The sequence below is a fragment of the Brassica napus genome, chromosome A5, assembly GCF_020379485.1.
Source record: "Brassica napus cultivar Da-Ae chromosome A5, Da-Ae, whole genome shotgun sequence".
NCBI lineage: Eukaryota > Viridiplantae > Streptophyta > Magnoliopsida > Brassicales > Brassicaceae > Brassica > Brassica napus.
The window spans coordinates 18,933,913-18,945,617 of NC_063438.1; the positions used below are offsets into that span (position 1 = coordinate 18,933,913).

General features: G+C 37.1%; 3 protein-coding genes across 3 annotated transcripts; 2 read left to right on the forward strand and 1 right to left on the reverse strand.

The window, feature by feature from the left end:
- Positions 1-311: 311 nt before the first annotated feature.
- Positions 312-3,132, forward strand: LOC106363345 (pentatricopeptide repeat-containing protein At3g23020). The gene has a single exon (XM_048779232.1). It carries the CDS (start codon positions 492-494, stop codon positions 3,042-3,044), a length of 2,553 nt encoding a protein of 850 aa, XP_048635189.1. The 5' UTR covers positions 312-491; the 3' UTR covers positions 3,045-3,132.
- A 10-nt stretch (positions 3,133-3,142) lies between these two features.
- Positions 3,143-4,647, reverse strand: LOC106451785 (CBL-interacting serine/threonine-protein kinase 7-like). The gene has a single exon (XM_048779233.1). The coding sequence runs from the start codon at positions 4,590-4,592 to the stop codon at positions 3,321-3,323; it is 1,272 nt and encodes a 423-aa protein (XP_048635190.1). The 5' UTR covers positions 4,593-4,647; the 3' UTR covers positions 3,143-3,320.
- Positions 4,648-7,597: 2,950 nt separating this feature from the next.
- LOC106455071 (CBL-interacting serine/threonine-protein kinase 7-like) lies at positions 7,598-8,791 on the forward strand. The gene has a single exon (XM_013897116.3). It carries the CDS (start codon positions 7,653-7,655, stop codon positions 8,682-8,684), a length of 1,032 nt encoding a protein of 343 aa, XP_013752570.1. The 5' UTR covers positions 7,598-7,652; the 3' UTR covers positions 8,685-8,791.
- Positions 8,792-11,705: the final 2,914 nt, after the last annotated feature.

Consider the following 11,705-nt stretch of genomic DNA (forward strand, 5'->3'; position numbering starts at 1 on the left):
TAAGATTACTGATTGTGGATTTTCATTTAGTTTGATTCTTATATAAATTGGCATGCATTAATAAAATGCTTGGGTTTATTGCTGGCTTATTAGTGGAACACTTCTTTATATGCCCTAGGCATGGGTCATACTTATAGAATAGCAGTATCACATAGCTTTATGAGGTTCTGTAGGTTACAATAATGAAATGTCAGGAGTATATAGTAAATAAAACAAATTAAGGACCTCCTTTGTAAACATAGAAAACTTCAGCGGAGCACAGTTAATCTCCTTCCCAATAAGGCAATAAGGGCTTAAAACATTACGAAATTACTAAACTAAACCCAAAGTGTCCTTCTCTCTCTCTCTCTTTTCAATCGGACAAACGCAACGAGTGCGCGCGAAACTTTTATCGGAATTATACAGAGAAATCACATTCGCCGCAGAAGTAGTCACCGTCACGGGTGCAAAAACTGTTGGTGATATAACTAAATGCTCGTTACAGCTGAAAAATGTTGTTGAATCTTCGTCTCGATGGAAGTAGCTTACACGTTATCTGTTCGACCAAAACCTTTCCCATCTTCCCTCTCGATAAAGTCCCATCCTTCAAGAAAGTGAAGCAGAATTACATACCAGGAACCCACGACGGTGGTGACAAGGGACCACCGCAGAGAAGCAACAGACACTGCGGCCGTGGTGGAGGCGTCGGTACTATTGCCCGTGAAGTTATCGCCGGAAAAAACTTACTTATCGTAAACCCAAGTGAGAATCGCGTCGGAAAGTCAAGGATTAGTGATGGGTTTGTCGCTAAGAAGGCTAAAGATGCCGGATTTAATGGAAACGGTATGGTTAGTAAAGTGCATACCAAGTGCTCGACGAAAGGTCTGAGTTACGGAGGATGCATTCCCGCTATTCTGGAGGCTCTCGATCGTATTGAGAACGTTGGAGATGCGTTGGGTCCGTGGGAGGAGAGGCTTAGCAATAAGGAGAGGACGATTATCTTGAAAGAGCAAGCACGGTGGGAGAGAGCGGTGGAGATTTTCGAGTGGTTTAAGAGCAAAGAATGCTATGAACTGAACGTGATTCATTACAATATCATGCTCAGGATTCTTGGGAAAGCTCGTAAATGGAGGTATGTGCAGAGTCTATGGGAAGAAATGATTACAAAAGGCATCAAACCCATTAACTCAACGTATGGGACTCTCATTGATGTCTATAGCAAAGGCGGGCTTAAAGTACACGCCCTATGTTGGTTAGGGAAGATGAGTAAGATTGGGATGCAGCCTGATGAAGTCACAACGGGTATCGTTCTTCAAATGTATAAAAAGGCAAGAGAGTTTCAGAAAGCAGAGGACTTTTTCAAGAAATGGTCGTGCGGCAAAGACAACAACAAGATGGAACCACACGTTTGCTTGAGCTCTTATACGTACAACACGATGATTGATACGTATGGTAAGTCGGGACAGATCAAAGAGGCTTCAGAGACGTTCAAGAGGATGCTAGAAGAAGGGATTGTGCCAACCACAGTGACTTTCAACACCATGATTCATATGTATGGCAACAACGGCCAGCTTGGAGAAGTGACTTCCTTGATGAAAACGATGAAGCTTCAGTGCTTACCTGATACAAGAACATACAACATTCTCATTTCCCTCCACACGAAGAACAACGATATCGAACGAGCAGGAGCCTACTTCAAGGAAATGAAACACGCTGGTCTTAAACCGGACCCTGTAAGTTACCGAACCCTCCTTTACGCGTTGTCGATAAGACATATGGTTGAGGAAGCTGAGGACCTTATAGCGGAGATGGATCATAATGATGTCGAGATCGATGAGTACACGCAATCTGCTCTCACTAGAATGTATATAGAAGCGGAGATGATAGAGAAATCATGGTTTTGGTTCCAAAGGTTTCATCTCGCGGGTAGAATGAGCTCTGAAGGCTATTCAGCCAACATTGATGCGTACGGCGAGCGTGGATATCTAAAAGAAGCCGAGAGAGTGTTTATCTGCTGCCAAGAAGTGAACAAGAGAACGGTTATCGAGTACAATGTGATGATCAAAGCGTATGGAATCGGTAAAAGCTGTGAAAAGGCTTGTGAAGTATTCGAGAGCATGATGAGTTATGGCGTCGCACCGGATAAGTGTACATACAACACTCTCGTCCAGATCCTTGCTAGCTCCGACATGCCTCATAAAGCCAGATCGTACCTGGAGAAAATGAGAGAGACGGGTTATGTGAGCGATTGCATACCTTACTGCGCTGTGATATCGAGCTTTGTGAAACTTGGTCAGCTCAATATGGCAGAGGAGGTCTATAAAGAGATGGTTGACTTCAATATAGAGCCTGATGTTGTTGTCTACGGAGTCTTGATCAATGCTTTTGCGGATACTGGAAACGTTCAAGAAGCTATGAGTTATGTAGAAGCGATGGGAAAAGCTGGAATCACAGGAAACTCTGTTATACAGAGTTCTCTGATTAAGCTCTACACTAAAGTCGGATACTTGAACGAAGCTGAAGCTGTCTACAGAGAGCTTCTTGAATCGTGTAACACGGCGCAGTATCCAGACGTATACACATCTAACTGTATGATCAACCTCTACAGCGAAAGGTCGATGGTGAGGAAAGCAGAAGCGATATTCGAGAGCATGAAACAGAGAGGAGAAGCAAACGAGTTCACTTTCGCGATGATGCTATGCATGTACAAGAAGAACGGTAGGTTTGAAGAAGCCACTCAGGTAGCGAAACAGATGAGAGAGATGAAGATTCTCACTGATCCTTTGAGTTACAACAGCGTTCTTGGGTTATACGCTTTGGACGGGAGGTTTAAAGAAGCTGTTGAGACTTTTAAAGAGATGGTTTCGTCGGGAGTTAGACCAGATGACTCGACGTTTAAGTCGCTTGGGACCATTCTGATCAAACTCGGCTTGTCGAAGAAAGCTGTCCTTAGGATTGAAGATGTGAGGAAACAAGAGATGAAGAGAGGTTTGGAGTTATGGATCTCGACTCTCTCTTCTCTTGTTGGGATTCAGAGCAATACTGAAGATTGTGATGAGCTTTAGAGTTTAGTTTTGGTAGATTGTTGTGCCTATGTATATCTGTTTACATGTCAACCTGCAACTACAACTAATCACAAGTTATAGTTTGTTGTTCGCGCGACTCATAAAAACACCAACTTAAACAAATAGTCGCAACAAGTGATAGCTGACATCGCTGCTGATAGGTGTATTAATCGCAGGATGCTGAGACATGTAAACGAAGAAGCCCACAATACAATTTTGTTGCATAACTATACAAGATTGAACAAAAAATAAAAGAGCTAACACGTCATAAAGTATTTACATGACGTCATTGTGCCATGAGAGAACTATATCTCCAAGCTCTGTTATCAAATCGGACCACTGTGAGTCTTCTTCTTCTTCTCCTTGAACAACTTTCACTTCAACCACCACAACATCCACCGCTAACTCCACCGCCTCCACAACTATCTCCATTCTTCCTCTTCCTAATCCAACTACCTTGGCTTCACCTCCTTTCTTCGTCTTCTTCACTACATAACCTAACGTCTCCCCAATCGCCTTCGCTTTCTCCTCCACTTCCACGGCGGAGACTTTCGCCGTGAATCTCCTCTCTCTCTTTCTCTTAACCTCAAACAATCCGGAGAGATCTAGGCCCGACGAAAGCGAGATGAGATCAAAGGCCGTGATCGAACTCGATTTCTCAATAACCGGTTCCGGTTCGAGGACGTTACAATCCAATTCAGAACCGGTTAACGATTTCTTGAACCAGGTTGTATTCGTAACCGCCTCTATGCTCATCCTCGTCTCAGGATTAGGATCGAGCATCTGATGTATAATCGATCTCGCTGGCTTCGAGATCCAGCTCGGGAAACGATACTCTCTCCGCTGAATCTTCCGATACATTGAAGCAATGTTGGAATCGTCGAAAGGAACGTATCCGACGAGAAGAACGTACAGTATCACTCCACAAGACCACGCGTCAGCCTTCGCTCCGTCGTATCCTCGCCGCGATATAATCTCCGGAGCCGTGTACGCCGGCGTACCGCACGCCGTGTGGAGCAATCCGTCTCGGAGATGCTCCGGCAAAGCGGATAAGCCGAAGTCCGAGACCTTGAGGTTCCCTTCCCTGTCTAAGAGGAGATTCTGCGGCTTCACGTCGCGGTGAGCGACGCCGTGGAGGTGGGAGAACTGAAGCGCGGAGGCGAGCTGCTGGAAGTAACGACGCGCGGCGGATTCGGGAAGACGGCCGCGGCGGAGGAGTTTGGAGAAAAGCTCGCCGCCGACGGCGAGTTCCATGACGAGGTAGATTTTGGATTTGGTCGCCATGACCTCGTGGATCTTGAGGATGTTGGGATGGTCACGGAGACGACGCATAGCGTCTATCTCACGGATGATCCTTGGCTCCATGTTGGATTCGATGGTTCTCTTCTTGTCGATGATTTTGATGGCGACGAGCTCGTGGGTTTCGATGGAACGAGCTAAATGGACTTTCGCGAAGCTTCCGCTGCCGAGACGGCGGCCTAGCTCGTATTTTCCGAGGAGGATTTTCGCCGGAGATGAGTGGTTTTGCGGTTGAGGAAGGGAGTCCATGGATGGAGAGGTAGTGGTACCTGAGTTCTTGGGTGGTTTTCACTTTTCAGGGACGAATTGTTTGGTGACCTGATGTTCGGTTTTATAGTGAGAAGAGATTATTGTTATACCGAAAATACCCTTAGAAAGTAATTATGATTTAATTTGAATTTTTGTTTTCCTGATATCCGGGATTGTTATAACTTATACACATTATTAACTTCGACGAGTTCATTCCTGGAAATAAAACTAGTAACATTTATTCATCAATAATAATAGGTGCACATTCTCAATAATATCACAAGATTATTAAATTTATATAACAAAACTTGATCATTTATGAGTTCAACTAAGGGAGCTATACGTTTTTATGATATTATTGTGATATTCTCAATAGGTGCACATTCTCAATAATATCACAAAATGAAATTGTTAAACAATACTTTAAGCTTTTGTTTAACAATTAACTTGATCATTTTGTGATATTATTGAGATTATTAAATTATAAATACTTTAAGCTTTTGTTTTAGACTCGAGACTTTTAGGACTAAACTAAGGGAGCAGTCTGATGTAAACTTTTACCCTGATGGGTTTATTTGGAAAGGATGTCCAGTTAAAAAAAAAAAAAAAAAAGGGAGCAGTCAAAAAAACCCTAATTTTCTCTCTCAAAAAGTTCTCCGCCGCTAAGACACTCGTCTCCAGATCTGCCACAGCCTCCCCGGTGGTTTGGCTTCCGCCACCGCTGGGGGAGGCTCTTACTCCTCTTTCCCTTCCGTGTCATGTGAGGCTAGAGCAAGGAAGATCTGTGGAGTGTACTTGGAGTCTATAAAGAGAAGTCTCTGGTTGTTTCCAGATCTAGTTTTGAGTTTTGTATTCCTCTGCAGTGTCCAGTTGGTGGTGGTCTTTGTTGACCGTGGTTCTCTTGGATCTTTGAAGTTTGACCTTCAGTGTTGAGATACTGACAATGGCAATCCATGGGTCTCCTTTCGAATCTCCTTACGGGATGGTTTTGGTGGTGTTGGTGGAGCTACGTCTCTGACCTTACTGACTTAGTTCTTTTGCAACGGATTCATTATGGCCTTTTCATGTGTGCCGGCTTAGGTTCTTTGTTGCCATTCACTAATGTTCAGTCCTTGTTGTTGGTAGTTGGTTTGAGTTCTTGTTTCTAAGCATGGTGTTCATTCTTAAGATTGCTTTGCTTTTGCGACTCGTTGTAGTTTGCTGGTGACTATTCTGCTTGTCCTCAATATTCATTTTGGTATCATTTCAGAGTGGTTAGACCTTGCTACTTGTTTCATGGTGTGGTTTCTATCTAGGCGTTTATTGGTCGGGTCTTGTGTTATCCGACTTCGCCGCATTCGGAAGTTTTATGAAGATCGATAGGTCTTTAACTTGCTGGATTATGAAGCCATGGATTCTTTGTCTTGGAGAGGTTATAAGCATCTACGTTCGTGCTTTGTGAGTTGGACTCCATCTCTCTCAATCTCACAATCTCATGACCTTTTTGGGTTTTTGAATTTACTTCTCACCCACGTGTATGGGATTATTAGTCTATAGATACCTACTGGTGTCTTTTACTTTGAGTTTTAGTTGCTGGCATGTTTGGTCCAGGATTGTAAGGATACTTTTGATTGAATACCAAGTGTTAAAAAAAAAAAAAAAAAACAATTTCATTAATTATATTACCTTAACAATACTTCACATCATTAATTATATTACCATAATAATAATAGTGCAAATTTTAATTTATTAGTTAATCAGCATTAACTTTGTGGCAATTATAAAATCAAAAATGTAAAATAACTGGATTTTGCATATGGTTAAACGTTCGATTTAGTTTGTTTTACTAAATTTTTTTTCTTTAGTTTCAATCGGTGGAAAATTGCATTGCTAAAAACATAATTCAAATACAAATTTTGTGAATAAAATAGTAACTTAAATCAAAATAATAAAAATGTATTACATTTATTGTCACTTAATTTTTCACTCAATATAATTACTTTACTAAATAAAAAAAAACTCTTTCTATTTCACTTAATTTAACCAAACATATAAAAGTCCTTTTTATTAGTTTATAAAATCAGTTATGCATGAACACTAGTCATCCATTTAGGTACATGTATTTTATTTTTGGGTATCATTTTTTTTTTTGAAATTAGGCTCGGCTTGAATATTATAAATTTATGTGTGGGGTTTTGAGTTAGGTCCTTCTAGGTATGGATGAGTTCAGTTATGATGTATAGGAGCTTAGAAATATCTAAATAACAAATATATCTGAAATGGGTTCGGATATTTGTACCAAAAATAACCATATTACCCCGATTCGGTTAAGTTTTTTTGAATACAATTAGTTATATTGCGACCCATCTAAGATATATAACACTAATTATGAAAAAAACATCAATGTATAAAAATATAAGAACCAATATCCGCGCGGGTCAATCTTTAGTTAATGTTAAATTTGAATATCTCACCTTATATTTTTCTTAGTTGAAAATAAACTTTCCATCAGAACTGAAATATAAATTTTCCTTTAGTTGATTGACTTAACAAGTTAACATACATAAACTATCAAGAATCCACATCTGTATTAAAATAACAATGGACTGACATTGTGTACTTAGATACTTAAATAAATGTAAATGTAAATATCTGCTTGTTTCAAGAAGGTTTATTTGACCATTTGTATATATGAAAACACAAAATGCTGACTAATTGATTTAAATTGTTAGTGATGTTGAAAACATATATGTTAAAACTCATAAATGATCAAGTTTTGTTATATAAATTTAATAATCTTGTGATATTATTGAGAATGTGCACCTATTATTATTGATGAATAAATGTTACTAGTTTTATTTCCAGGAATGAACTCGTCGAAGTTAATAATGTGTATAAGTTATAACAATCCCGGATATCAGGAAAACAAAAATTCAAATTAAATCATAATTACTTTCTAAGGGTATTTTCGGTATAACAATAATCTCTTCTCACTATAAAACCGAACATCAGGTCACCAAACAATTCGTCCCTGAAAAGTGAAAACCACCCAAGAACTCAGGTACCACTACCTCTCCATCCATGGACTCCCTTCCTCAACCGCAAAACCACTCATCTCCGGCGAAAATCCTCCTCGGAAAATACGAGCTAGGCCGCCGTCTCGGCAGCGGAAGCTTCGCGAAAGTCCATTTAGCTCGTTCCATCGAAACCCACGAGCTCGTCGCCATCAAAATCATCGACAAGAAGAGAACCATCGAATCCAACATGGAGCCAAGGATCATCCGTGAGATAGACGCTATGCGTCGTCTCCGTGACCATCCCAACATCCTCAAGATCCACGAGGTCATGGCGACCAAATCCAAAATCTACCTCGTCATGGAACTCGCCGTCGGCGGCGAGCTTTTCTCCAAACTCCTCCGCCGCGGCCGTCTTCCCGAATCCGCCGCGCGTCGTTACTTCCAGCAGCTCGCCTCCGCGCTTCAGTTCTCCCACCTCCACGGCGTCGCTCACCGCGACGTGAAGCCGCAGAATCTCCTCTTAGACAGGGAAGGGAACCTCAAGGTCTCGGACTTCGGCTTATCCGCTTTGCCGGAGCATCTCCGAGACGGATTGCTCCACACGGCGTGCGGTACGCCGGCGTACACGGCTCCGGAGATTATATCGCGGCGAGGATACGACGGAGCGAAGGCTGACGCGTGGTCTTGTGGAGTGATACTGTACGTTCTTCTCGTCGGATACGTTCCTTTCGACGATTCCAACATTGCTTCAATGTATCGGAAGATTCAGCGGAGAGAGTATCGTTTCCCGAGCTGGATCTCGAAGCCAGCGAGATCGATTATACATCAGATGCTCGATCCTAATCCTGAGACGAGGATGAGCATAGAGGCGGTTACGAATACAACCTGGTTCAAGAAATCGTTAACCGGTTCTGAATTGGATTGTAACGTCCTCGAACCGGAACCGGTTATTGAGAAATCGAGTTCGATCACGGCCTTTGATCTCATCTCGCTTTCGTCGGGCCTAGATCTCTCCGGATTGTTTGAGGTTAAGAGAAAGAGAGAGAGGAGATTCACGGCGAAAGTATCTCAACTAATAGGTGCACATTCTCAATAATATCACAAAATGAAAGTATCACAAAATGAAATTGTTAAACAATACTTCAAGCTTAAAGTATCTCAACTAATAGGTGCACATTCTCAATAATATCACAAAATGAAATTGTTAAACTGAGTAAAATATGAGAAAACAATTAATTTAATTATAATATAGAAATTACTAAAAGGACACTATACGTTTTTATGTTGTTATCCATATTTCCAAACAATTATTATTTATACTGCTATCCATGTTTCCAAACAGTACTAAAAAGTACTTCAGTTTTAATAATATAGACTAGATTTTGATCCGCGCTTTCAAAGCACGGGTTTATTTTTTTTTTCAATTGATAAATATTTAGTAAATGTCACATTTTCATATATTTGTGTTTTATTTTATAAAAAACTTAAACTTTTTATCTTTATTTATCGTATTTCATTCTACATGACTATTTATGTTTAAAAAATTAAACTTTATTTCTTTAATAAATTAAGTTGGTATAACTCTGATAAATTAATTTTATTATGTGGTTAATATTTTAATTAAAAAAATTATATACTTTTAATAAAGATTTATACTTTTCAATGAAAAAAATTCAATTACTTTTATGAATGCTTAAATTATATTAAGAAAAGAAAAAGATAATAATTAAGAATAGTTGAAAAAAAATTATTTGAACTTGGACTCAATGGCCCAAAGAAAAAAAAAATTGTGAGAATTGGATCTGATTTCTTAATCGGCCCAAATGGCCCAAGAGAGATCTGATGTGGGCTGGATCCGAAAATAATGACCCAATATAGATGTGTTATTAATATTACTTAATTGCCTTTTAATGAAATATGCAATGTTAGTAAAGGAAAGGGCATGCTAAGGTAAAAAGGACAATAAGATCCTGCTTTAATAGTATATATATGCAAAATCATGTTATTTTACATTTTTTATTTTATTATTGGCACAGAGTTAATGTTGATTAACTAATAAATTCAAATTTGCACTATTATTATTATAGTAATATAATTAATGATGTGATGTATTGTTAAGGTAATATAATTAATGAAATTGTTAAAATGAGTAAAATATGAGAAAACAATTAATTTAATTATATTATTGAAAATACTAATAAGACACTATACTTTTTTATATTGTTATCCATGTTTCCAAACAATTCTTATTTATGGTGTTATCCATGTTTTCAAACAGTGGTACTTTAGTTTTTAATAATATAGATTAGATTTTTTGATCTGCGCGCCTGTGCGCGGATGTATTTTTTTTTTTTAAATATGATGCTATTTGTTTTTAGTCACTATTTAGGGTGGCAAAAAACTCAAATTCAAAGAACTGAACCGATCCCAATTTGAATAAGTAGTACCAAATCCGAACTGAAATTGATTAAATATCCGAATTATTCAAAATTTTGGTATTTGAAGAACTGAAACCTAATCCGATCTGAACCGAAGTATTTTGGGTATCCAAAGTAGACTTATATACTTATATATTAACTATTTTAGATTTAATATATATAAAAACATCCAAAATATATATGATACTTTTAAGTTCATTTAAGTACTTGAAAATATATACAAATAATCAAACGTAAATATCTAAAATAGTTAAAATATAATCAAAATTCAAAAAATAATTAAATAATTATTAATTCTCTATCCAAATATTTAAATCAAACTAATTTATATGTTAAGTTAGGTACTCTGACATATATTATTCAAATTTACATATAATATATTCTATTGTTTATAGATTTTTTAAAAATTAAAGAATATAATAAATTTTAATTTTTTAAAAATAATTTAAACTGGTTTACCAAATCCGAACCGAATCCTCAAAGATCTGAACCGGACACAAAATCTCAAACAGACCCGAAAACGAACCCGAACGCCCACCCCTCACTATTATATATCCTATATGTTTCATCATAGGTTACAAAAACATGTGTTATCATATAATTAATCGTATTTTATATGTAACACCAAATAAGTAATCTTATAATTAATAATATTTTATATGTACAATCATATAAATAATCACATATATTATATTTTTAAATTTCAATGTGAAATATAAAAACCATAATTTAAGTTGGTGTTTGAAATTGGGCTTTGTATTGTATTTTTATTATTGAAAACATTTTTATAATGATTATTGGAAAATCTGTTAGTAAAAATTAATTTTTAAATATATGTATATTTTTGAATGAATTTTTGATATAAATCAATTTTAAATTATTATTTTAATTTGAATATGTATATAAGTAACCTAAGCTATTATTTTTTAATATAATGTAATGGACTTCCAATTTTTTAATAGCATAAGCTCTTTTTTTTTTCTAACTTACTGTTATCTATGTTTCTAAACAACACTATTTTTTTTAATTGCTATATATATTGTCAAACAAAAGCTTAAAGTATTTATAATTTAATAAGATAGATTTGTAAATGTTGAGCATAACTTTTATTGCTAGTATTATTGGGGTGATCTCCTCTTTGTAAAATGAACAAATCATTGCATGACACGCTAATTACAGAAACATATAAAGAAAAGCTAATGGCTATATTTAAAGAGAGCATTGATGATGCTGTGAAAAAACAAAGTGATAACGCATACTCCATCCGTTCATTAAAGTTACGTATTCTAGAGAAAAAAAATTGTTTCAAAAAGATCCATTTTTTACTTTTCAATGCATGTTTTATTAACTTTGCAAACTTCAAAAAACTTAATTGCACTAATTGATTTTTTATTGGCTTAAAGTTATTGGAAAAAAATAAACACAAAAAATTATGCAAATTTAATGTATTTTATTAAAATGTGTGAAAAATATAGAATATTGATATTTTAGGAACAGAGGGAGTATTTGGCTTTGCTTCATCGATGGGAGAATAATGTTCTATCCATGGTTGATACGTGCCCTAGAAATCTTGCACATACCATGTTAGGAGTACAGACAAGCAAAAAAAAAACGAATCTTATTTAGCTTTCCACAAAAAGATCAACTTGAACGACTCTCCATTGTATCTTACTGGTCTA

Excerpts from the sequence above, each read along its gene's own strand:
- LOC106363345 (XM_048779232.1), top strand. The coding sequence starts at position 492 with ATGTTGTTGAATCTTCGTCTCGATGGAAGTAGCTTACACGTTATCTGT.
- LOC106451785 (XM_048779233.1), bottom strand. The coding sequence starts at position 4,592 with ATGGACTCCCTTCCTCAACCGCAAAACCACTCATCTCCGGCGAAAATC.
- LOC106455071 (XM_013897116.3), top strand. The coding sequence starts at position 7,653 with ATGGACTCCCTTCCTCAACCGCAAAACCACTCATCTCCGGCGAAAATC.